Below are 24,535 nucleotides of genomic sequence, written 5' to 3' on the forward strand. Positions count from 1 at the left end.
GTTCATTTAACTGCTCTCTAGAAGTGTTTTTTAGAACTTTCCTGTCCAGGGGTTTTGTTACTCCCCCTGGTCAGGTGGTGGCTACTCCTCCAATTACATCTCAGCTCACAGAAACAGAGTGTAATACATGTGATTGGCTGACACATATGACATCACACAAAACAATTAACTCCTGCCTTACCAGGCAGGATCTACCACTGCAGAGTTCATCTGTGTTATCTAGTGTTATGTAGTGACATGCTGTGGGGCTGATCAGACCCTACACAGGCTGCAAGCTACATGGTGGGACGTATTTTCAAACACAGCTCTGCCTTGCATCGGCGAGGGTGTTGCACATGGAATATAATTACTGGGATCTAATGGGTCAAAATCGGACTAAGGTAACAAGCAAATAGACAGAACAACCAGAAAATACAGTTGAAATGCATGAGCCACTAGAAAATTAGTATCTGGCAGTGAAGTCCAGCCTCAGGGAAGTTTTATAGGCGGCTATTGCAATAACAATGGATTGATAGCTTAGCAAATCACTCCAAATTTTGACAGGGAATTTGATGATGAATCTACAACTTCAACAATAGAATTAAAAACTGGAAGTGCACATGTTCTGCCTAAATTGATGGTGAGCTATCAGAATGATGTGGTTAGAAGGCCCAAAAAAATCTAAACTGTTCAGAACTAACAAGATTGTTCTCTGATCTAATTCCTTCACAACTTACACCCTTGATCCCTACTGAATGCAAATATGGAGGCCACCTTTTCTCATACACCACCAACATATACCATATTTTTCAGACTATAAGGCGCACCGGATTATAAGGCGCACCGTCAATAAATGCCTGCTAAAACGTCTAGGTTCATATATAAGGCGCACTGGATTATAAGGCACACCTGATTATAAGGATTAATGACCAGTAGGTGGCAGACGTGTGCACAGATCAAGGCAGCTGTTGTCCGTCAGTAGGGTTCATATATAAGGCGCACCGGACTATAAGGCGCACCTGATTATAAGGATGTATGACCAGCAGGTGGCAGACCTGTGCACAGCTCAAGGCAACTGTTGTCTGTAAGTGCGTTTCACATATAAGGCGCACTGGACTATAAGGCGCACCTTTGATTTATGAGAAAATCAAAGGATTTTTTGTGCGCCTTATAGTCCGAAAAATACGGTGCCTCATTGCTATACAGATCTTGTAACACTCTAATATCCTGATCACAAACTGTAGGACCAATTTCATAGGGACTCGCTTAACCTATCAGAATGATAATCAGCTGATATTTTATTGACCATAGCTGTTGCACGGAGAAGTTTTTCATTGCTTTATGGCAGAATTACCAGATATAATGTAATTCTGTGATGCAGATTGAGGCTTTCTTCATATAAAACACATTTCTATCACCACTGCCTGTTTTCACAACACTTTGCAATTAAAGTGCTATCTAGATTCATTTCTTCAAAGTCGGTGTTCCCTGCAGCCATAACATTTTATTAATAAACAGGATGGCACATTTATAATTTATATTCATTATAGCGTTCGCTACTTAACAAATAAATGAGTTGACAGAGACCAAACCTTCAAAGTAGACTTTGATGTTGTAAAGGGGATTGCATTCACTTTAAAGGGGTTTTCCAGGTTAAAAATCTGAATAAGGTATCTATGTGTGCTTTCTATTGGATTGGTGGGAGCCTGACAACTAATTCCTCCACAGATGTATATTGAGAAGCAGCTGTAGTTACTAAGCTCAACCACTACAATGAGAATGGCGCTATCTGCTTCCTGTTCCATTCTCTGCATTTCAGCTCCTGAGAACATCTGATCTCTGGAGGTTCCAGATGTCTGACCCCACCAATTGCAACATCCAGGTCCTTTTACAGTTCTGCTATATCAAACTCAGTTTCCCCTAAGCAGGGCTTTAAAGTTGGTAAGCCCAACTCCCAACTCCGACTCCTCTAATTTTTTCCTATCTTCGTCTCCACAGCTTAAACATGGTCTGCTGCTCCGTTAATCTACCACTTGTCTGATTCCACCATTTTTTCTCCTTTTACTGGCTTATTATTGCCCAATGAAAAACTTTTCCTCCCCATAACATGCCTTGTCCATGTATCCATTGCCTATTCTCCCAATGCTTCGTATACTGGAGTGCACCACCAAAACCACTCACTTTCTGCCCCCTCTAAAACTTTCACTTCTACCTCCATACCTCTAACTCTCCTTCCATTGTGCAGTACCCTGTATAATAATATATCTGCAGAGGTGATGATAAGAGCTGAAGGAACATTTTTGGCTTGTTTTTAAGTGTAAGTCTTCTACAAAAACATCAATAAGAGCAGCTTGAGCTATTCTACGAGTCTGTAGGGAAGATGCAAGAAGATTACACATTTCCCCTTAGGTTTTTTATTGGATTGCTCCTGCTGGTGCTGGAAACTAATTACATATTAACACTGTATTAATATATTCCTTACAATGAAGCTCCACTTTTGATTAACTAGGCCCTATAGCCCAATAAATGTAAGATCCAGCATTGAGTAGTTTGTCTTCATAAGTTTTTTTTGCAGTTTTCATGAATATATTTGTTGTTAGGCTAGATTACACCTTGTTTTTCTCCTATGTCCCGACATATCCTATCAACGTAGGGCACAGACATATCCCACTGTATGTTGATACAGATGGACACACCTCATGGTTCCTCCTTTTACCCTTTGAATGCAGGGGGAGGAGTGAACATTGGTAACTGCCAGTGATTGGCTGCGGACAATGTTCAGGCGGTCTCCCTGAACATAGTCAGATTATGCTCAGTTTAGGCCAGGGGGTGATGGAGTACTGTTGTATTCCCCCCCCCCTCCTCTCCCCCATAGATTTCAATGACCTACACTGAGAATGGAGGAGGGAGTAGGATTGAAAAATGTAGCTGGCTGTATTTTTCCATACTGTATTTTGAACAGTATACAACATAAACGGTGCAGATGTAGGCAAAAACGATGCCTCCATCTGCCAGTATAAATCAATGTGTAATCTCAGTGCATACATCGGGACCTCTCCTCAGGAGCACTTGCTGTTGATAGATCCTTCATTCTACAGAATTTTAGAAGGATAGTAATGTACTACAAATGTCAATTCATTTACAGTGACTTTTTTCTAGTTTTGTTTTCAGATTTTCATCTTTACTTTAAAAAACTTTACATACCGTAAGTTTTTATATATTTTTTTCAGCAAGGGTAATCTTTTGTGTAGCAATGAGAATTTTAAAGAAACTAAATTTCAGACTCTAAGATCTTACATTCAAGATCTTAGATTCAAACCTTAGAAATTGAGTTTGGCAAACTTTAAGTTAAATAATACAATAGAATTTACTTTACAGAATATTTACTTAAAGATAAAGATTTGTCCTACCATGTGAAATTTTTTGGAACCCAGTAATAAACAAGTATTTAAAAAAATACTAAAATTCTCCAATCATCATCAATCACCCACCACAAATGTTCAGATGCTTCCCAATCCTAGTCTTCCTACAATGATTTGATAACATCACTGAGCACAACAAGGAGGCCATTGATTGGCTGCGGCAATCACATGTCTATGTTAGGAACCCTTCCTTGAAGGCCAAGTGTCAGAGACCTAATTGGACGATCAGTAGGGTATAACTTGTTTTATCATTTGAAAACTTTCTATACGGTATTCAATTGTTTAAAATGGCTGGACAGCCCCTTTAACATGACATTAAACTGGCCTTAAACAAGGGTGTATTCTTACTTGCTCCAGTTTTTACATGGTTCCGTAGTTGATTCTGCGTTGGAAAATGTTCCCTCATAGCAGGGTGAGCACTCTGTGTCAGATTTATTGGTAGCTGAAAAATTGAATAACGAAGTGTTAAATTTTCTAAAACTCTTGCTTAATGCATGCAAACCTCCCATTTGTGTCAGAAACATAATTTTATATTTATGTTAACTTTTAAAATTTTAACTCCAAGCAAGATGCACCTTTCTCAGACAGGCTAGAGTAACTAACATGACTGCACCCTTTCCCATCTGTCCTCAATATGTTTTACCAGAGGATATGAACTATGAGAAGTGGGGGACTGGCTCTCATTGAAAAGATCCATGTAGTGTAAAAACTTATTTACTATAAGTGATCCATTGGGAAAAAGTTAACTATACTCCAGAAAAAAACTAAAATTTCCCATACTGGCCAAAAACAGAAACTGAACAGAAAAGAAGAGATAAACATCTGTAAATAGGTGTACCGGTCAGGGGAAAGAACTCTAAAATAGTTAGATGTCTCCTTCTTCTGCAGTACAAAGAATTTTCATTATTTGTTCAAGTTTACATTTTAAAGGGAACCTGTTAGGGAACCAACGCACACTAACTAAACATATCTCTGAAAACTGATATAATAAAGCAATACAACTATCCCAATATTGGTCCTCCCCATGCCTTTAAAGTTCGGCAGTCCATTTGTAAAGTTTTCTCACCAGCTATACAAGTTACCCTGCCATAGTAATTTTGTTCCAGCTCAGTCATGCCTCCAGCTTCCTGCGTGACAAGGGGCCTGCTTTCAGTGTTACTGTGTGACTCAGTCGAGCTAACTAATTTCCGAATATCCGAATTAAGAGAGACGTTGGCTGTCTGTGACTTGCTGAAGAGAAATCAGCTCCCGCATTTACCATTCCATCAGAAATTCTCTTCAGCGAGTCACACACAGCCAGTGTCTCTCTCATTCCAGAGGGAATGGGGAATTAGGTAGCTGAGCATAGTCAAAAAGTGAGATCTGAAGAGAAAGCAAGTCCCAATCAGAACGCTGGAGGTACGGCTGAGTTGGAAGATCTTGCCAGACTCAACTTGAAGGAAAGATAATGATCAGACTCAAATGAGGTCGATTGCATAGATGGTGAGCCATCAATTTAGAACCAGACTGTGGACATGCCCATCCCTATGAACACATTGGTACAGGAGATGGTGATGTTGAAGGTGTTTGAGATCATCAAACCATCTGAGTAGAATGTATAAAGGAAATGCCTCTTAAGTAGAGATGAGCGAACACTAAAATGCTCGGGTACTCGTTATTCGAGACGAACTTTTCCCGATGCTCGAGTGCTCGTCTCGAATAACGAACCCCATTGAAGTCAATGGGAGACTCGAGCATTTTTCAAGGGGACCAAGGCTCTGCACAGGGAAGCTTGGCCAAACACCTGGGAACCTCAGAAAAGGATGGAAACACCACGGAAATGGACAGGAAACAGCAGGGGCAGCATGCATGGATGCCTCTGAGGCTGCCTAATCGCACCATTATGCCAAAATTATGGGCAACAGCATGGCCATGACAGAGTGACAGAATGAAGCTAGATAGCATCTAAAACATCCAATAATTGACCCTGACACTATAGGGGACGGCATGCAGAGGCAGCGGCAGCAGGCTAGAGAGTGTCATGGCGACATACCCTAAATGGACTCAGGCTTCAAACCAATGGGTGGCAGAGAGGAACCAAAGGAGGTGAGCAAGAAGCGCTCAAATAATATCGGTACATGATAAAAGTTTGCCAGTATATTTTGTGGATTACACAGCAGGGTGGCGACAAAGTTAACATGGAAGCCATGAAAACAACCCAAAATTCTGCCTGACACAGCTCGTTTGATAAGGGGACCATGTATGGAGGCAGTGAACTAGTAGTAGATTAAAGGTGCTGCAGTTAAAACTATGTTAGTTGGATCTTGGCATGGAGCTGGCGCTCCGCTGCCAGGCGAGCTTTCGCCAATCCAAGCCCCTGTCTATAGGCTACTCCCCAAACAGCACTTCTAAGAACCTTTTGTATAAGATCAAGTGTAGTAGCGTTCTTATAAGTTTAGGATATGGCGGGTGAGGGGAATGTAAACAGATGCGCAAGAAGCGCCGAAATAATATCCCTAAATGGTAAAAGTTTGCAAGTATATTTTGTGGATTACACAGCAGGGTGGCGACAAAGTTAACAACTTTGATGTGGAATGCCCTGTAATAGCTCTTGGGCGGTGTGCCTTTTATCGCCTAGGCTCAGCAGTTTCAGCACCGCCTGCTGTCGCTTAGCGACGGCACTGCTGCTGTGCCTAGAGCTACCGACTGATGGCGCCATGCCCACGGATGGTAATTCGGAGGAGGAGGAGGTGGAGGAGGGGTGGGAGGAGGTATAGTAGGCCTTTGAGACCTGGACCGAGGTAGGCCCCGCAATTCTCTGCGTCGGCAGTATATGACCAGCCCCAGGGTCAGACTCGGTCCCAGCCTGCACCAAGTTAAGTGTAGTAGCGTTCTTATAAGTTTGGGATATGGCGGGTGAGGGGAATGTAAACAGATGCGCAAGAAGCGCTGAAATAATATCCCTAAATGGTAAAAGTTTGCCAGTATATTTTGTGGATAACACAGCAGGGTGGCGACAAAGTTAACAACTTTGATGTGGAATCCATGAAAACAACCCAAATTTCTGCCTGACACACCTCGTTTGATAAAGGGACGATGTATGGAGGCAGCTATATGGACGACTTTTGGAGGTAGCAATGGAGACAACGTGTGGAGGCTGCTATGGAGACAATTTAATTTGGATAGTGCCTGTATGTGGCAGTCCCAAACATTTTTCAAACCAGAAGAGCAGGTAGGTGGCCCTCCAGTAAAATGGGATAGATTGAGTGCCTGTATGTGGCAGTCCCAAAAATGTTTCAAACCAGAGGAGCAGGTAGGTGGCCCTCCAGTAAAATGGAATAGATTGAGTGCCTGTATGTGGCAGTCCCAAAAATTCTTCAAACCAGAGGAGCAGGTAGGTGGCCCTCCAGTAAAATGGAATAGATTGAGTGCCTGTATGTGGCAGTCCCAAAAATTGTTCAAACCAGAGGAGCAGGTAGGTGGCCCTGCAGTAAAATGGAATAGATTGAGTGCCTGTATGTGGCAGTCCCAAAAATTGTTCAAACCAGAGGAGCAGGTAGGTGGCCCTGCAGTAAAATGGAATAGATTGAGTGCCTGTATGTGGCAGTCCCAAAAATGTTTCAAACCAGAGGAGCAGGTAGGTGGCCCTCCAGTAAAATGGAATAGATTGAGTGCCTGTATGTGGCAGTCCCAAAAATTGTTCAAACCAGAGGAGCAGGTAGGTGGCCCTGCAGTAAAATGGAATAGATTGAGTGCCTGTATGTGGCAGTCCCAAAAATGTTTCAAACCAGAGGAGCAGGTAGGTGGCCCTCCAGTAAAATGGAATAGATTGAGTGCCTGTATGTGGCAGTCCCAAAAATTGTTCAAACCAGAGGAGCAGGTAGGTGGCCCTGCAGTAAAATGGAATAGATTGAGTGCCTGTATGTGGCAGTCCCAAAAATGTTTCAAACCAGAGGAGCAGGTAGGTGGCCCTCCAGTAAAATGGAATAGATTGAGTGCCTGTATGTGGCAGTCCCAAAAATTGTTCAAACCAGAGGAGCAGGTAGGTGGCCCTGCAGTAAAATGGAATAGATTGAGTGCCTGTATGTGGCAGTCCCAAAAATGTTTCAAACCAGAGGAGCAGGTAGGTGGCCCTCCAGTAAAATGGAATAGATTGAGTGCCTGTATGTGGCAGTCCCAAAAATTGTTCAAACCAGAGGAGCAGGTAGGTGGCCCTGCAGTAAAATGGAATAGATTGAGTGCCTGTATGTGGCAGTCCCAAAAATGTTTCAAACCAGAGGAGCAGGTAGGTGGCCCTCCAGTAAAATGGAATAGATTGAGTGCCTGTATGTGGCAGTCCCAAAAATTTTTTAAAACAGAGGACCGGGTAGGTGGCCCTCCAGAAAAATGGAATAGATTGAGTGCCTGTATGTGGCACTCACAAAAATTGTTTCAAACAGAGGACCGGGTAGGTGGCCCTCCAGAAAAATTAAATGCATGAAGTACTATAGCAAGAGCCAGTGGGCCCTGTCAAAAAATAGCCATTTTCCTCTGCTTTACTGTACAAAGAGGAGGAGAAGGAGGAAAATGAGGAGGAGGAGGAGGAGTGGATCAATTATTCAGGTTGAGCTTCCTTCACCTGGTGGAGATTGGAAATTCTGAGAAATCCAGCCTTTATTCATTTTAATAAGCGTCAGCCTGTCAGCGCTGTCAGTCGACAGGCGTGTACGCTTATCGGTGATGATGCCACCAGCTGCACTGAAAACCCGCTCGGACAAGACGCTAGCGGCAGGGCAGGCAAGAACCTCCAAGGCGTACAGCGCCAGTTCGTGCCACATGTCCAGCTTTGAAACCCAGTAGTTGTAGGGAGCTGTGTGATCATTTAGGACGATGGTATGGTCAGCTACGTACTCCCTCACCATCTTTCTGTAAAGATCAGCCCTACTCTGCCGAGACTGGGGACAGGTGACAGTGTCTTGCTGGGGTGACATAAAGCTGGCAAAAGCCTTGTAAAGCGTACCCTTGCCAGTGCTGGACAAGCTGCCTGCTCGCCTACTCTCCCTCGCTACTTGTCCCGCAGAACTACGCACTCTGCCGCTAGCGCTGTCAGAAGGGAAATACTGTTTTGTGCACCAGGGCCTGCTGGTATTCATGCATTCTCACACTCCTTTCCTCTCCAGGGATGAGAGTGGGAAGATTTTGCTTGTACCGTGGGTCCAGGAGAGTGAACACCCAGTAATCGGTGCTGGAATAAATTCTTTGAACGCGAGGGTCACGGGATAGGCAGCCTAGCATGAAATCTGCCATATGCGCCAGAGTACCAACGCGTAAGAATTCACTCCCCTCACTGGCCTGACTGTCCATTTCCTCCTCCTCCAACTCCTCCAACTCCTCTTCTTCTGCCCATACACGCTGAACAGTGAAGGACTCAACAATGGTCCCCTCTTGTGTCTCGCCAACATTCTCCTCCTCTTCCTCCTCATCCTCCTCCACCTCCACCTCCTCCGATATGCGCTGAGAAACAGACCTCAGGGTGCTTTGGCTATCAACAAGGGAATATTCTTCCCCCGTCTCTTGTGACGAGCGCAAAGCTTCCGACTTCATGCTGACCAGAGAGTTTTTCAACAGGCCAAGCAGCGGGATGGTGAGGCTGATGATGGCGGCATCGCCACTGACCATCTGTGTTGACTCCTCAAAGTTACTCAGCACCTGACAGATATCAGACATCCACGTCCACTCCTCATTGTAGACTTGAGGAAGCTGACTGACCTGACTACCAGTTCTGGTGGAAGTTGACATCTGGCAGTCTACAATCGCTCTGCGCTGCTGGTAAACTCTGGATAACATGGTCAGTGTTGAATTCCACCTCGTGGGCACGTCGCACAACAGTCGGTGAGCGGGCAGTTGGAGGCGGCGCTGCGCTGCCCTGAGAGTGGCAGCATCTGGGCTGGACTTCCTGAAATGCGCACAGATGCGGCGCACCTTCGTGAGCAAATCAGACAGATTGGGGTATGTCTTGAGGAAACGCTGCACTATCAGATTTAACACATGGGCCAGGCATGGCACATGTGTCAGTCTGCCGAGTTGCAGAGCCGCCACCAGGTTACGGCCGTTGTCACACACAACCATTCCCGGCTTGAGGTTCAGCGGTGCCAGCCACAGATCAGTCTGCGCCGTGATGCCCTGTAATAGCTCTTGGGCGGTGTGCCTTTTGTCGCCTAGGCTCAGCAGTTTGAGCACCGCCTGCTGTCGCTTAGCGACGGCACTGCTGCTGTGCCTAGAGCTACCGACTGATGGCGCCGTGCCCACGGATGGTAGTTCGGAGGAGGAGGTGGAGGAGGGGTGGGAGGAGGAGGAGGCATAGTAGGCCTGAAACACCTGGACCGAGGTAGGCCCCGCAATCCTCGGCGTCGGCAGTATATGAGCAGCCCCAGGGTCAGACTCGGTCCCAGCCTCCACCAAGTTAACCCAATGTGCCGTCAGCGATATATAGTGGCCCTGCCCGGCAGCACTCGTCCACGTGTCCGTGGTCAGGTGGACCTTGTCAGAAACGGCGTTGGTCAGGGCACGGATGATGTTGTCTGACACGTGCTGGTGCAGGGCTGGGACGGCACATCGGGAAAAGTAGTGGCGGCTGGGGACCGAATACCGAGGGGCGGCCGCCGCCATGAGGTTGCGAAAGGCCTCGGTCTCTACTAGCCTATAGGGCAGCATCTCCAGGCTAAGCAATCTGGAGATGTGCACATTAAGGGCTTGGGCGTGCGGGTGGGTTGCACTATATTTGCGTTTCCGCTCCAGCGTCTGGGGTATGGAGAGCTGAACGCTGGTGGATGCTGTGGAGGATCGTGGAGGCGACGATGGGGTTTTTGTGCCAGGGTCCTGGGCAGGGGGCTGACTAGCAGCTGACACAGGGGAAGGAGCAGTGGTGTGCACGGCCGGAGGTGAACGGGCTTGTTGCCACTGAGTGGGGTGCTTAGCATTCATATGCCTGCGCATACTGGTGGTAGTTAAGCTAGTAGTGGTGGAACCCCTGCTGAGCCTGGTTTGGCAAATGTTGCACACCACAGTCCGTCGGTCATCCGGTGTTTCCTTAAAGAACCTCCACACTTCTGAAGATCTAGCCCTCGCCGCAAGAGCCCTCACCACGGGAGCTTCACTAGTTGACAGTGGCGCTGATGCACCAGCTCTGGCCCTGCCTCTCCGTCTGGCCCCACCACTGCCTCTTCCAACCTGTTCAGGTCGAGGACTCTCCTCCGTCTCAGAAGCACTGTGTTCACCCGGCCTCTCAACCCAGCTTGGGTCTGTCACCTCATCATCCTCCGATCCCTCAGTCTGCTCCCCCCTCGGACTTCCTGCCCTGACAACAACTTCCCCACTGTCTGACAACCGTGTCTCCTCATCGTCGGACACCTCTTTACACACTTCCACTACGTCAAGAAGGTCATCATCACCCACAGACTGTGACTGGTGGAAAACCTGGGCATCGGAAAATTGCTCAGCAGCAACCGGACAAGTGGTTTGTGACTGTGGAAAGGGTCCAGAAAACAGTTCCTCAGAGTATGCCGGTTCAAATGCCAAATTTTCCTGGGAGGGGGCAGACTGGGGGGGAGGAGGCTGAGGTGCAGGAGCTGGAGGAGTGGGGATTTCGGTGACATGGGTGGACTGCGTGGAAGACTGACTGGTGGTGGACAAATTGCTCGAAGCTTTGTCAGCAATCCACGACATCACCTGTTCGCACTGTTCTGGCCTCAACAGTGCTCTACCACGAGTCCCAGTAACTTCAGACATGAACCTAGGGAGTGTAGCTCTGCGGCGTTCCCCTGCTCCCTCATCAGCAGGTGGTGTCTCACCCCGCCCAGGACCACGGCCTCTGACCCCTGCAGTAGTTGGACGCCCACGTCCCCGCCCTCGTCCTCTACCCCTAGCCCTCGGGTTAAACATTTTTAAAATGAGAGTTATAACTTTTTTTTTTTTTTTTACTTCTTTTTGTTTTTTTTTGTGTTTTTTTGTGTTTTTTTTTTTTTTTGTGTTTTTTGTTTTTTTTTGAGTTTTTAAAACCAAACAATCCTATCCTATTGCTATGGCTATTTTCTAGCCAAGTATCAAAGGAAGCACACTACTATGCCAGATGAGATGACACTGAGTTAGTGCCTAATAGAAATCCAACCCCTACTGAATTTTGCCACTTCGGCCTTTGCTATGGATATGTGCGCCACTAAGCGCAGAACACAGCGGTCGCAAGTCTCACTACAAATTGCTCAGAATTGGCAAGTACATGCACTGCAGAAACTACAGCCACCAGCAGATCAACCAGAAATCAAATATATAGAACGCTACTGTAGGCTTCAAGAAGCTGTTTGTATTCTCCTATGGCTATTTTCTAGCCAAGTATCAAAGGAAGCACACTACTATGCCAGATGAGATGACACTGAGTTATTGCCTAATAGAAATCCAACCCCTACTGAATTTTGCCACTTCGGCCTTTGCTATGGATATGTGCGCCACTAAGCGCAGAACACAGCGGTCGCAAGTCTCACTACAAATTGCTCAGAATTGGCAAGTACATGCACTGCAGAAACTACAGCCACCAGCAGATCAACCAGAAATCAAATATATAGAACGCTACTGTAGGCTTCAAGAAGCTGTTTGTATTCTCCTATGGCTATTTTCTAGCCAAGTATCAAAGGAAGCACACTACTATGCCAGATGAGATGACACTGAGTTATTGCCTAATAGAAATCCAACCCCTACTGAATTTTGCCACTTCGGCCTTTGCTATGGATATGTGCGCCACTAAGCGCAGAACACAGCGGTCGCAAGTCTCACTACAAATTGCTCAGAATTGGCAAGTACATGCACTGCAGAAACTACAGCCACCAGCAGATCAACCAGAAATCAAATATATAGAACGCTACTGTAGGCTTCAAGAAGCTGTTTGTATTCTCCTATGGCTATTTTCTAGCCAAGTATCAAAGGAAGCACACTACTATGCCAGATGAGATGACACTGAGTTATTGCCTAATAGAAATCCAACCCCTACTGAATTTTCCCACTTCGGCCTTTGCTATGGATATGTGCGCCACTAAGCGCAGAACACAGCGGTCGCAAGTCTCACTACAAATTGCTCAGAATTGGCAAGTACATGCACTGCAGAAACTACAGCCACCAGCAGATCAACCAGAAATCAAATATATAGAACGCTACTGTAGGCTTCAAGAAGCTGTTTGTATTCTCCTATGGCTATTTTCTAGCCAAGTATCAAAGGAAGCACACTACTATGCCAGATGAGATGACACTGAGTTATTGCCTAATAGAAATCCAACCCCTACTGAATTTTGCCACTTCGGCCTTTGCTATGGATATGTGCGCCACTAAGCGCAGAACACAGCGGTCGCAAGTCTCACTACAAATTGCTCAGAATTGGCAAGTACATGCACTGCAGAAACTACAGCCACCAGCAGATCAACCAGAAATCAAATATATAGAACGCTACTGTAGGCTTCAAGAAGCTGTTTGTATTCTCCTATGGCTATTTTCTAGCCAAGTATCAAAGGAAGCACACTACTATGCCAGATGAGATGACACTGAGTTATTGCCTAATAGAAATCCAACCCCTACTGAATTTTGCCACTTCGGCCTTTGCTATGGATATGTGCGCCACTAAGCGCAGAACACAGCGGTCGCAAGTCTCACTACAAATTGCTCAGAATTGGCAAGTACATGCACTGCAGAAACTACAGCCACCAGCAGATCAACCAGAAATCAAATATATAGAACGCTACTGTAGGCTTCAAGAAGCTGTTTGTATTCTCCTATGGCTATTTTCTAGCCAAGTATCAAAGGAAGCACACTACTATGCCAGATGAGATGACACTGAGTTATTGCCTAATAGAAATCCAACCCCTACTGAATTTTCCCACTTCGGTCTTTGCTATGGATATGTGTGCCACTAAGAGCTAAACACAACGGTAGCAAGTCCCCCTGCTAATTCCTCACAAAATGGTAAAAGATGCAAATTAAAATAAAAAAAGTAGAACGTTATTGTAGCCCTAAGAAGGGCTGTTGGGTTCTTTGAGAATCACTCCTGCCTAACAGTAAGCTAATAGAACACCCTAACGCTTTCCCTGACCAGCAGCAGCTCTCTCCCTAGCGGCATCCAGAGACAGAATGATCCGAGCAGCGCGGCCAGCGGCTAGTCTATCCCAGGGTCACCTGATCTGGCCAGCCAACCACTGCTATCGACGTGTAAGGGTACCACGTCATGCTGGGTGGAGTGCAGAGTCTCCTGGCTTGTGATTGGCTCTGTTTCTGGCCGCCAAAAAGCAAAACGGCGGGAGCTGCCATTTTCTCGAGCGGGCGAAGTATTCGTCCGAGTAACGAGCAGTTTCGAGTACGCTAATGCTCGACCGAGCATCAAGCTCGGACGAGCATGTTCGCTCATCTCTACTCTTAAGCTCTTTTAGTACCCACCATAGTGGACCATGTCTCTTCTCTTACCTCTCCGTATAACCCCTTCTCCCGGACCACACACTTTGTTCAGCACACACGTCTCGCACACTTCACTTGAGCAGTGCTTGCCCGATTGACATCTGCAGTCTAAATTTGCAGTGGCTGTTCCTTCTGTTATCGTCTCAAACCCAAGCCCTAGGGTGATAAAAAACATGTTGCTCAATAAGAAAGAGATTAATAGAGAATAGAAAAAATCTTCAGCTGTCCAGAAGCAGAAGATAAAAGTTTGTTGATCTAAGCCATTTCAACCATTGCCAAAAATGTAACCAGCCTAGTTAAAAAGTTTTAGCCCAAACTACGTACATGTTAACTGCATTAAGTTTTAGAGGGTGCTTTCAGTTTTCTTCACCTTTTGTGTTTGCTCAAGTGTATCAAAAATAAGCAACTTTCTGGCTGCCAATGCATCCTAAATATTTTATATATTTTTGATTTTAGCTCCTTTATGCTATAAATGTTATATGGGTTAACTGTATAAACATTTAGCACCTTGTGACAGCACAAGGACATGTTAGGCACAGACCCATAAATAAGGCAGTGCTCACCTGCCTAAGGTTGAATTTAAAGCAATGATCTATAAAGAAGACCTGGCATTACTTCCAAATTCTAATATTCTTTGCATTCTTTAATAGACGACTCTCAGCTGAGGTGGGTGCCCATTGGATTTTCTACTCCAGCCCCCACTGTTCTCTAAAAACAAGTTTTGTTAGTTGCAGAATCCGGTAACTGTACTAACTACCATCAAATGACTGGGCCATCCACCTGAGAGTATAGATCCCAATTAGCATATTTTATGCCAAAAATAATGCCACTGATTGCTCAGAAACAGTGGGCCTAGAGGGAAGATCCCAACTACACCAGAATTGGTAGAGTGAAGTCTATTCAAGGATGTAAAAAATTAGACTTGTTGGAAGTTCTAAAATTATTACATTTTCAAACTACTGCCTGAAAATTCTGAACTAAAACGATAACGGAGTTCAGAGGTGATACTTACGCTCATTGCATTCTCTGTGCAGGCGGCAGCTGGTTTCTCTGTTGTATGTGTCCTGGTACTCTCCATGAGCACAGGGGGTGCACTCTGTACCATTAAGCTCATTGCAGTCTTTAGCCAACCAATGCCCTGTGATTGATGAATTCAGACATTAAAACACATTTTAAAAAAATGACCAAATATTGGCTCCCCCAATTGGTTTTATGCCAGAATCCCCCACTACAGGAAAGAAGGGCGTGGCTTCTTCCCCCTGCTTATGGGTTTGTAGGAGATAAGAGTAGTGTAATATTTAGACTACAATTTAGTTTTTATTCTTAAGGATCAATTGTCTTAGGTTATTGTCACATAGAAGATTTTCAGACCAGACATAGAGTTGGATGTGTGCTGGAAAATCTATGTCAAAATCTGTTGTGTGACTGGGTGTCAAGGGATTTTTATACAGATGGCTTAGGCTTGAGATAGGTCTTCAAAATCAAATTGCTGAGGGTCTGAACTACTCACACTCCACCGGTTGGTTCATATTAGAAGTCACAGGCCTCTTGTGGAAACACAATGCGCTACAAAAAATGTACTATAATATTGAAATAACCTCCTTTTGTCAAATGTTTAAGACAATTTCTAATAGATTTTTCACCTAGCTTTATTTTTATAAGTAGGGCAATGTTGTTTTCTGATCATGTTTAGAACGTACACCGGGAAGGCTCCAGGCGTATACTCTAAATGTGTCCATAGACATTCATGAAAGGCATCTTTTTGGCCTCTGTCTGATCAGTATACGTTCAATTCTGCTGGATACATAAGCAAAGATGTATACATTATAGTCTATGGGGAATAGATACCACTGTATGGCATCCAGGGGCGTAACTTGAGGGGATGCAGAGGCTGCGGTCTCACCTGGGCCCAAGAGGTTTAGGGGGCCCTTATGGTGTCACTTTCCCATATGAGAAGACTATTACTATAAACCAGTGGTGGCGAACCTATGGCATGGGTGCCAGAGGTGGCACTCTGAGCCCTTTTTTTTGGGCACCCAAGCCATCAACATAGCACTGGACATAGAACTCAAAGAATCATCCTGCAGTCCCAGGTGACTCCAGAAATGCTGCTCTCAGTGCTATTTTAAAGCAACACTTTCTTGATTGCTTGGGACTCCAGGAAGCGGTAGAACATGTGGGAGATGGAGGATTATCTTTAGAGTTCCTCTGGACCCCACATTTCTTCCTGTACAGGGGGACCATAGCGACTGACATTTGTCAAACAATAGTCAAAATTTGACCTTCTTTCAACTGTTTTGTTGTCCTCAAGAGGCCAATATGACTGAAAGATGTGGTAGCAATAAATTACTACTTAAATTGCTGCGCTGGCACTTTGCAATAAAAGTGTTTTGGTTGTAGTTTGGGCACCCGGTCTCTGAAAGGTCCGCCATCACTGTTATAAACCATACATTATAGTCGGGGGCCTGGCAAAGACTTTGCACTGGGGCCCATCAGCTTCTATTTACACCACTGCTGGCATCCATCTCAATCCTCCCCTGAGTGTACATTGTGGATGCTTCCAAGCGATGTAACTGTTTATTTGTGGAGACAGCCTGAATATTCACTTTGCAGCCCTCCAAATGTGCAAGGTTTTTTTCTTCTGCCACCACCTCAATCCAGCACACGAAAGATCATGACTGGAATAGGAAAGTGTTACAAACAGATGTGAATCAGATAGGTACTTACCTGGCCTACATAATGAGCAACATCTACCATCTTTCTGATATTCGTGATTATCACATGGCATGGAAGTCTACAAGAAGAAGATATATCATCAGAGATATTCCCTATATCCAGTTCTGTAGCCTATCGTTACGGTCCCATGTACAGTATAAAACTAACTTCATAAAAAGTATAATAATAGAAAAATAGAACAACGGTTATAGGCAAGTCTTCCACTCTTCTTCCGTGCACTAGTTTTCATAAATGAGCCCCTTTGTGAGCTATTAAGCAGGTCTTCCTACAGAGCGGCTTGCCTCTAATAAGAACCTGTCTCAGGCAGCGTTTGATAGAGATAGTAGAAGATGAGGTATTCATTAAATGTAAGCTTTCCCTCATGTAAAAAATTCATATTAGCAATCCCCAATCTGCTGGATGATAATAAAATGTATGTTATCATTGTTTTTCTATGCGATGAAGAATAGCTGCATTTAAGTGGCTCCATCAGTCTTTATGATGACTAGGAATATGCCTGTGCCTAAAGAAGAATTACCTAGAATTTTCTATATTAGAGGCTATGAAGAAAACCTGCTGAGATCCCGCTGGTAAATGTATTGCAGCTATGAAAGTTCTGAAACTTGGCTCCGTGCATGACGTGTGGCCTCGTAGAAAATTCCAGATGTAGATATCTAGCATTGAGGTTCATCAAGAATGTAGGTCGGCGAAACACATTATACTGACATCAGCTGAAAATAACAATGGTGGGACCATCTAACCTTTTACTGTGTATAGGGCCTCTCATTTGCCCCTCATTGGCAGACATCTAATTATTTTGCTCTTATTGTGGACAGACCACGGTGGGGATTCAAACAAAACACCATAGTATTGAATGGAGTAACAGGACACATTCTACTCTATTAAATATTAAGCCTCGTTCTCATGATTATTGGTGGTTCCTGTAGGTCTCAGAGGTCCCATAGTGGTGAGCAATCACCCCTCCCCTTCTTCAGTCGGCCGCATGCTACACTTGGTTTCCAGCCCAGGTGTGCATACTTATATGTGAAAGGGGCCTAAGAGAGGCTTTTTTCATTACCCCATGAAGCCAAGATTGGGGTAATGATTATGACGACCTGCCACCACCAACCAATGACTACTTTGCATAAGATATGTAAAAAGATGACTTAGACCGATGCATTATAAAGGTAACCTTTGTCCCCTTGTTCGTTATTGCTTGAAAAAAAAAATAACTATTTCTAAAGAAAATGAAGGTTAAGTTCCCCTTTTCAGACTATTTTTTTTAATTCTTGTTTGAGAAGTAAAAACATTACTCATGAGGACAATTTTTCAAATGTTTTTATGAAGTGAAAGGTTCAGTGATGTCAAGTATTGTAGCTAACATTAAAATTATTTCCATCATCATTGGGGTGGATCTCAAAAGCTTTTCTTAGTTTTTTGTATTTTCTGAATGTTTTGATTAGCTGATCGAACTGCTTCTAAGATCTCCTTTCGAGCCGACCTTTTTGGTCAACTTTTGTCAAAGGGGCATGTCACTATGGAGTCTCTGATACTGGGGCAGATTTACTTACTCGGTCCTGTCGCGATCCAGCGGCGCATTCTCTGCGGTGGATTCGGGTCTTCCGGCGATTCACTAAGGCAGTTCCTCCGCCGTCCACCAGGTGTCGCTGAGGTCCGCCGGAGTTCACAATCCATTGCTGGGTGAAGGTAAGCGCGTGTCCAGCGACACTTTTTTTTTTAAAATGCGGCGGTTTTTTTCCGAATCCGTCGGGTCTTCGTTCGACCACGCCCCCTGATTTCCGTCACATGCATGCCGGCGCCGGTGCGCCACAATCTGATCGTGTGCGCCAAAATCCCGGGGCAATTCAGGGAAAATCAGAGAAAATTTCGGAAAAATTCAGATAACCCGCCGTAAAAGTCCGATTCGGGCCCTTAGTAAATGACCCCCACTGTCTGCACAGTTGTCAGGATCGTCCTATAGTAAGAGAAACATAAGAATAGAACATGATAGAGCTATGAAGTACATAGGCCGGACATGCAGCGTTGACCAGATTCTGGAATAGCCTTGCTTCATTTATAAAAGAATATCTTCCCTTCCATCGGGCATCACTCTATTCTGCTTGGACTGTGTGTCTATAACAGGACATGAATATGAGAGAAGTACGCCCTGAAACGCGTTATCCATCGTTTATCAATAAACTGACCATTCATCTTAACTTCTGTGATCAGTCCTTTGTGGTAGCGCACCAAGTCAACCCCTTGTGTGCTTTTTTATAATTATCACAGGCGAGAGAAGAGGAAGAAGTGTTGTCTTCTTAAATTCCACCAATCTTATGTTGATGACCATTCCTAAGCAAAGGTCATCAGTATCATAGCTCTGGAAAACCCCTTCAAGTTTCACATAAATCTGAAAAAAAACTTAAGGAAATCAACCACATGGATTTAATGATTTTTAACTGAAGCATACTTACACACTGGAGTGTTACCCCTGAAATACAATCCGTTGTTCGTTTAGCTGTTAATTGCTTATGCAGATGAGCCTCAGGGGCTCCTTGTACTTCAGAGAAGCCCCTTCTTCATGCCTTCCTTCGGCCCTTATTCCCACCTCCTCCGTCCCTTCCCCTGCCAGGGAGTCGGGGACAGCCATTGGAGCCAGAAAGGACTTCTGTGACGTGTCACAGGGGCACACGTCATTGTATAAGTATGCTGGGGTTAAAACAATTCATTCTATGTGGTTCATTTCCTTTAAGGAGGGTACAACAAAATATGTCCTAAATGTAGCTGGACTGCATCTATGCTTTTTTCTTTAATCATTTTACATAAAATCACATAAACTTTTTGATATTTTTTTCTTAATTGTGCAATTAAGCAGCCATAACTTTTTCTTGCAATTTTTTAAATTCCAATAATAGTTTACGGTTTAACCTTTTTATTTCAAATGTATGATGCATTCGTATTCCAACCCTAATACATTGGGGCTAATTCATTGTTGTGTCGCAGGCTCTTACAGCTCAGAGGACGACAAACAAGTCTTGTGCTGCAACAGATTCATCATTGTGATTATGAATCTGTTGCAATGTGAAGGGGTTTTCCCACAAAACAATTTCTTGATGATTGTTGGGGTCTCAGTGATGATGGGGTCTTCAGATCATGAGAATGGGGGTCCATTGGGGTCTGATGTACCTCAAGCCCCGAGATGAGCGGAGCAATCAGTGGCGCATGGCAGGGACGCCCTGTTCATCTGATGGAGATGCAGAGTACGGCATTCAGAAATCTCCGTCAGCTCCATAGAGATGAACGGTGAAGCCAGACCACTGCATGACCCGCTTCTCAGCTTATCTCAGGGAGTGACGAGTGTATCCCCATTAGACCCCCCTCTTACCGTTCTCGTGAACTGTGGGGACCCCCAACAATCAGCAAGTGAGACCGTAACCTGTGGATAGAGCATAACTTGTTTTGTGGGAAAACCCTGTTAAGACTGTAGAGTTCTACTTTTAGAAACTGTGCAACACAATGGGGCAGATTTATCAAGTGTCTGAAAGTCAGAATATTTCTAGTTGCCCTTGGCAACCAATCACAGCTGTGCTTTCATTTCACCAGTGCTCATGAATATTTTAAGGGGGAGCTGTGATTGGTTGCTATGGGCAACTAGAAATATTCTGACTTTTAGACAGCTTGATAAATCTGCCCCAATGTGTACCCAGAAGAGGAACCGAAGTGCCAGCCATAAACTCTTTGCTACTAATGTCCATTAAAACAACCATCCACAACGATCCACTCACCCACCATCCATCCCTTGCAGGGATAAGGCTAATAATGGGCACTTAATGCCCATGGTTGTGGTAATGGTCATTATAGGTGTCTGGTCTGAGGTCTGAACTTATATTAGGATCTGTTTTGAGGTTTGAAGCCTCCCATGCCCACATCCTGAATTTGTGACTTATGTAACATTGTGAATACATTTTCCCAGCATGCTTTGATTACCTATCAGGCAATTCCTTACTACAACTTTCTATTTACAAAAAGTAAAAAAAAAAACGGGGCAGATTTTCATTTAGTCAATAATGAATAAATCTACATGTATTCTGCATGGATATGCACACAGAAAGGAAAAAAGGGAAAAATTATCTGGCATCCAATAAAAATATAAAATGTATTCAATTATATTAAAGACATCAACTTTGAGTAACCGAAAGGATAGAAATGTGCCATGGCTACCTCTCACCTACGCGTTTCGGACAGCAATGTACAGAGATTCTGTACAGATAATCTGCATCAACTTGTGGGAATTTTACACAGTTTTTGATAAAGTTTGGAGATTTGCATTGTGTTTAGTTAGAAGCTTTTGCTGCAGTGTTTGGGGACTAGCTTGTATTTTTATGGTTAAATTACACACTAAAATAAACAATAAAAAATTTACATGCTTCAGATTTTAAAAATGGATTTCTACTGCAAGTTTCATGTGTAATATAAATATGGGATTTGTAAAAGACCAATCCACTGCTCTGCTACTTTTTAGCTGTGGATTTGCTTTCCTAAAACCCACATGTAATAACATGAAGTGCAGAGAGTCTTAGTGGTAAAGATGCTTCCATGACATACGGAAGGATCAGTCTAGAATTCCAAAAGTGCACCGTAGCAAAGCTGGGAAAATCCCGGTCTTCCATCCACATGTACAGCAATTTTACTTTTGTTTTCAAGCTTAATTGTTTGTTTTAGAGGATTCATTGTGAGATTTATAATTATTGGGGGTAATTTATCACTAAACCGTCTCCCTACAGATTCATTGAATTGTCTTTGGCCCTTGATAAAAAAAGACAATGGGGCACATTTACTAAGAACAGTGCAGTCTGTACTATGTGTAGTTGCCTGTGTAGTGTGCAGGGGGCGCCAGATTCAGGATTTCTGGTGCCCGTTCTTCATGAATCTGGTGCCCCCTGCACTGCCCCAACAGAGTGCACCAGCTTTTTTTTTTGGTGCACCTTTAACATGAGGCATGCAACACACTTCTGTCTGACTTTGCATGTTAAATCTGGTGCATGGTCCGACTGAGCACTGGAACGCCCCCTAATTTTTGTCGCATGAAGAACAGTGCAGCCGTATCACAAAATGATCACATGTGACACAGTTGTGGTGCAAGCACTTCTTAAATACCTGCACAAGCACCTAACAGAACGTGCAAAGCCCCACAGAAAACTGGTGCATGGCCCTTAGAAAGTGTGCCCCAATGTTTTATCAACCCCATTGAAAACATTTTTTCCTGAGGGCTACATTGACATTTTGTTTGTTTTAGTTTTGGGGTTTTATTTTTGCTTTACTGTAAAAGGTTTTAATTATTCGATTTTTTATGCTTTCACTATTTGTGCTTTATTGTTTGCTTCTGATTAAAAGCTACGGTAATGTTACTGTATGTTTGTTTCAGATTTACCGTTTGCTGTTTTTACAAATTTTGGAAAATAGTGTTCATATAAAAATTCATTGATGTTAATTAACAGCAGAAGTTATGTTGGTTGGCATCCTATTTCCCGGGCATATAAGGGCAGAAAAATATAGCTTCTTTATTCAACATTATGTTTCTGTATTTTGCATTGATGGATCCGTTTACAGAACTCACAATCATTACATAGTAAGGTGTAGAGTTCAATCTATTATCCTGATACATTGAAGGGGTTGTCTTGGAATTAAAAAAATTTATACATGGCTGCACACCTTTTACAGCAAGATTTTTAGGCTGTAGAAGGACACGGCTGTGGTACGGATGGCACTGCCAGCTTCTGTATACAAACTGAAGCCGGCAGTGATGGGCAGCTCCGTAGGTGAACATGTGCTGAGAGAGGTTTATATTTACAGCCGCCTTTACCCAGATATACAATTTATATTCCAGCACAACCCCTTTAATAAAAAAAAATCAGCTTATACATATTGAAAAGGGATTTTCCAGTAGAAAATTGGGAGATATTTGGGAGATCCAAACAGTCAGTCAACCAGCAGTGACGGATCACGGTCACTCTTGACCCTATCTCTAAATCTTAGCCTCCTTGCACTCGAACGTATTCTCAACCGGGATGTAGCCTGGAGGAGCATACAGCCGCGGGCAGGAGACGGGAAAGATGAAAGCTGCTCCCCCTTTCCCTCTCTATAAAGTACAGTAAAATATAGGACATGTCCTTTATTTTTCTGTGCATGGTCATGCTGCGGTGAGACAACGTCTGATCACTGCGACCATGCACCATTGGCGTCAATGGGGACCCATATCGTATGCATGAGGCCTTAGTCATAGCCAGCTTGAGAAAGAGTTACCACTCAAATCAATTTACATGCATTTAAAGTGAAAATATAAAATATATATATATTGTGGGGAATTGCTCTGGTAGTTGACTGGTAGCAGTGCAGGAAGCAGTGACACACGCAGGTTTAAAAGTCCAACTTAAGTGTTTATTCACACTTGCAAAACAGAACACAAATTCAGCCTTGGCTTAGGCACATGCAAAAACATTATAAAAGTAATTCCTGCCCGGCTAGGCGCTGTCTAATACATTTTGAGGACCCTAGCTATCCGGGTACCAGGCTGCCTGGCACACGCTCTTGGCCAGCAGTAAGACAGGAGACCCTCAGTTACCTTTGCTGTGAGAATGCAATCTCGCTTTCAGCTCTCCAGGTAGGGCCTCTCCTACTGCTTCTGGCCTGCAGACTAAATCAGACCCTAACGAGGCCTGTGACCTGCACCTGTGGGTTATACAAAAGCCCAGGACCGAAGCCCGGGTGGAGTAGGAGTCCCACTACCAGCCTACCCCTACTCCATAATAAGCAGGCCCAGTACGGACATTACAAATGTGTCTGTGTTAGCTAGGCCAACACAGACAAAACAGACTATTCCTGCTTATCATGTCTGCATTAACCCTTGGGTTACTGAAGACAAACCCAGGGCTTTTACCACATGTATTTCATCTGCCTGTAAGACAGATAGCGGTTTTCCCACACAATACCTCTCACTTTCTCACATACCCTCCCCCTCAGTTCAGACCCACCGGGGTGAACTCCTGACATTAAGCAATGCGTTCGGGACAAGGAATCCGCATTGCCCTGTAGCTTCCCGGCTCTGTGCTCCACCATGAAACTGAAATTTTGGAGGGACAAGAACCACCTAGTGACCCTGGCATTCTTCTCCTTAGTTCTACTCATCCACGTGAGAGGAGAGTGGTCAGTTATGAGACGGAACTGTCGTCCCAGCAAGTAGTACCGTAGGGACTCTAATGCCCACTTTATCGCCAGACATTCCTTCTCTACGATACTGTAATTTTTCTCTGCTGGCGTGAGCTTCCTGCTCAGGTAGGTAATGGGGTGTTCTTCTCCATTCACCTCCTGAGACAGGACAGCTCCCAGCCCTACATCTGACGCATCCGTCTGTACAATAAACTCTCTCTTGAAGTTTGGCGTAATGAGGATGGGAGATCCACACAACGCGGACTTCAAGGCCTGAAAAGCCCCTTCTGCTTGTTCATTCCACCGCACCATGACAGGCCTTTTACCCTTCAGCAGGTCTGTCAGGGGAGCGGACACGGTGGCAAAGTTTGGTATAAACCGTCTGTAGTACCCTACAATGCCCAGGAACGCCCTGACTTGCTTTGTGTTCACTGGTTGAGGCCAACCCTGTATAGCGTCAATCTTGTTGACCTGAGGTTTAATTATACCTCGACCGATCACATACCCCAAATAGTGTGTCTCCTCCATTCCTAGCGCACACTTCTTGGGGTTTGCAGTCAGGCCCGCTGCCCTTAGAGAGTTCACTACGGCCTGTACCTTGGCCAAGTGACTCGCCCAGTCTTGGCTGTAGATGATAATGTCATCTAGATAGGCGGAGGCGTATCTCCTATGTGGCTTTAACACTATGTCCATTAACCGCTGGAAGGTAGCGGGGGCCCCATGAAGCCCAAACGGTAACACAACATAGTGAAAAAGGCCCTCAGGGGTAA

General features: G+C 44.5%; 1 protein-coding gene across 2 annotated transcripts in view; it reads right to left on the reverse strand.

Moving 5' to 3' along the window:
• The window catches only part of CD40 (CD40 molecule), a 50,803-nt gene that overhangs the window by 11,792 nt on the left and 14,476 nt on the right, over nucleotides 1-24,535 (reverse strand). For both annotated transcript variants that reach the window (XM_072111995.1, XM_072111994.1), the window contains exons 2-5: nucleotides 16,575-16,641; nucleotides 14,860-14,985; nucleotides 13,857-14,003; nucleotides 3,750-3,843 (exon numbers count right to left, since the gene is read on the reverse strand). In XM_072111995.1, the coding sequence (XP_071968096.1) occupies nucleotides 3,750-3,843; nucleotides 13,857-14,003; nucleotides 14,860-14,985; nucleotides 16,575-16,641 (434 nt within the window). The remainder of the gene's footprint in view (nucleotides 1-3,749; nucleotides 3,844-13,856; nucleotides 14,004-14,859; nucleotides 14,986-16,574; nucleotides 16,642-24,535) is intronic.

The sequence above is a fragment of the Engystomops pustulosus genome, chromosome 6 (assembly GCF_040894005.1).
Source record: "Engystomops pustulosus chromosome 6, aEngPut4.maternal, whole genome shotgun sequence".
NCBI lineage: Eukaryota > Metazoa > Chordata > Amphibia > Anura > Leptodactylidae > Engystomops > Engystomops pustulosus.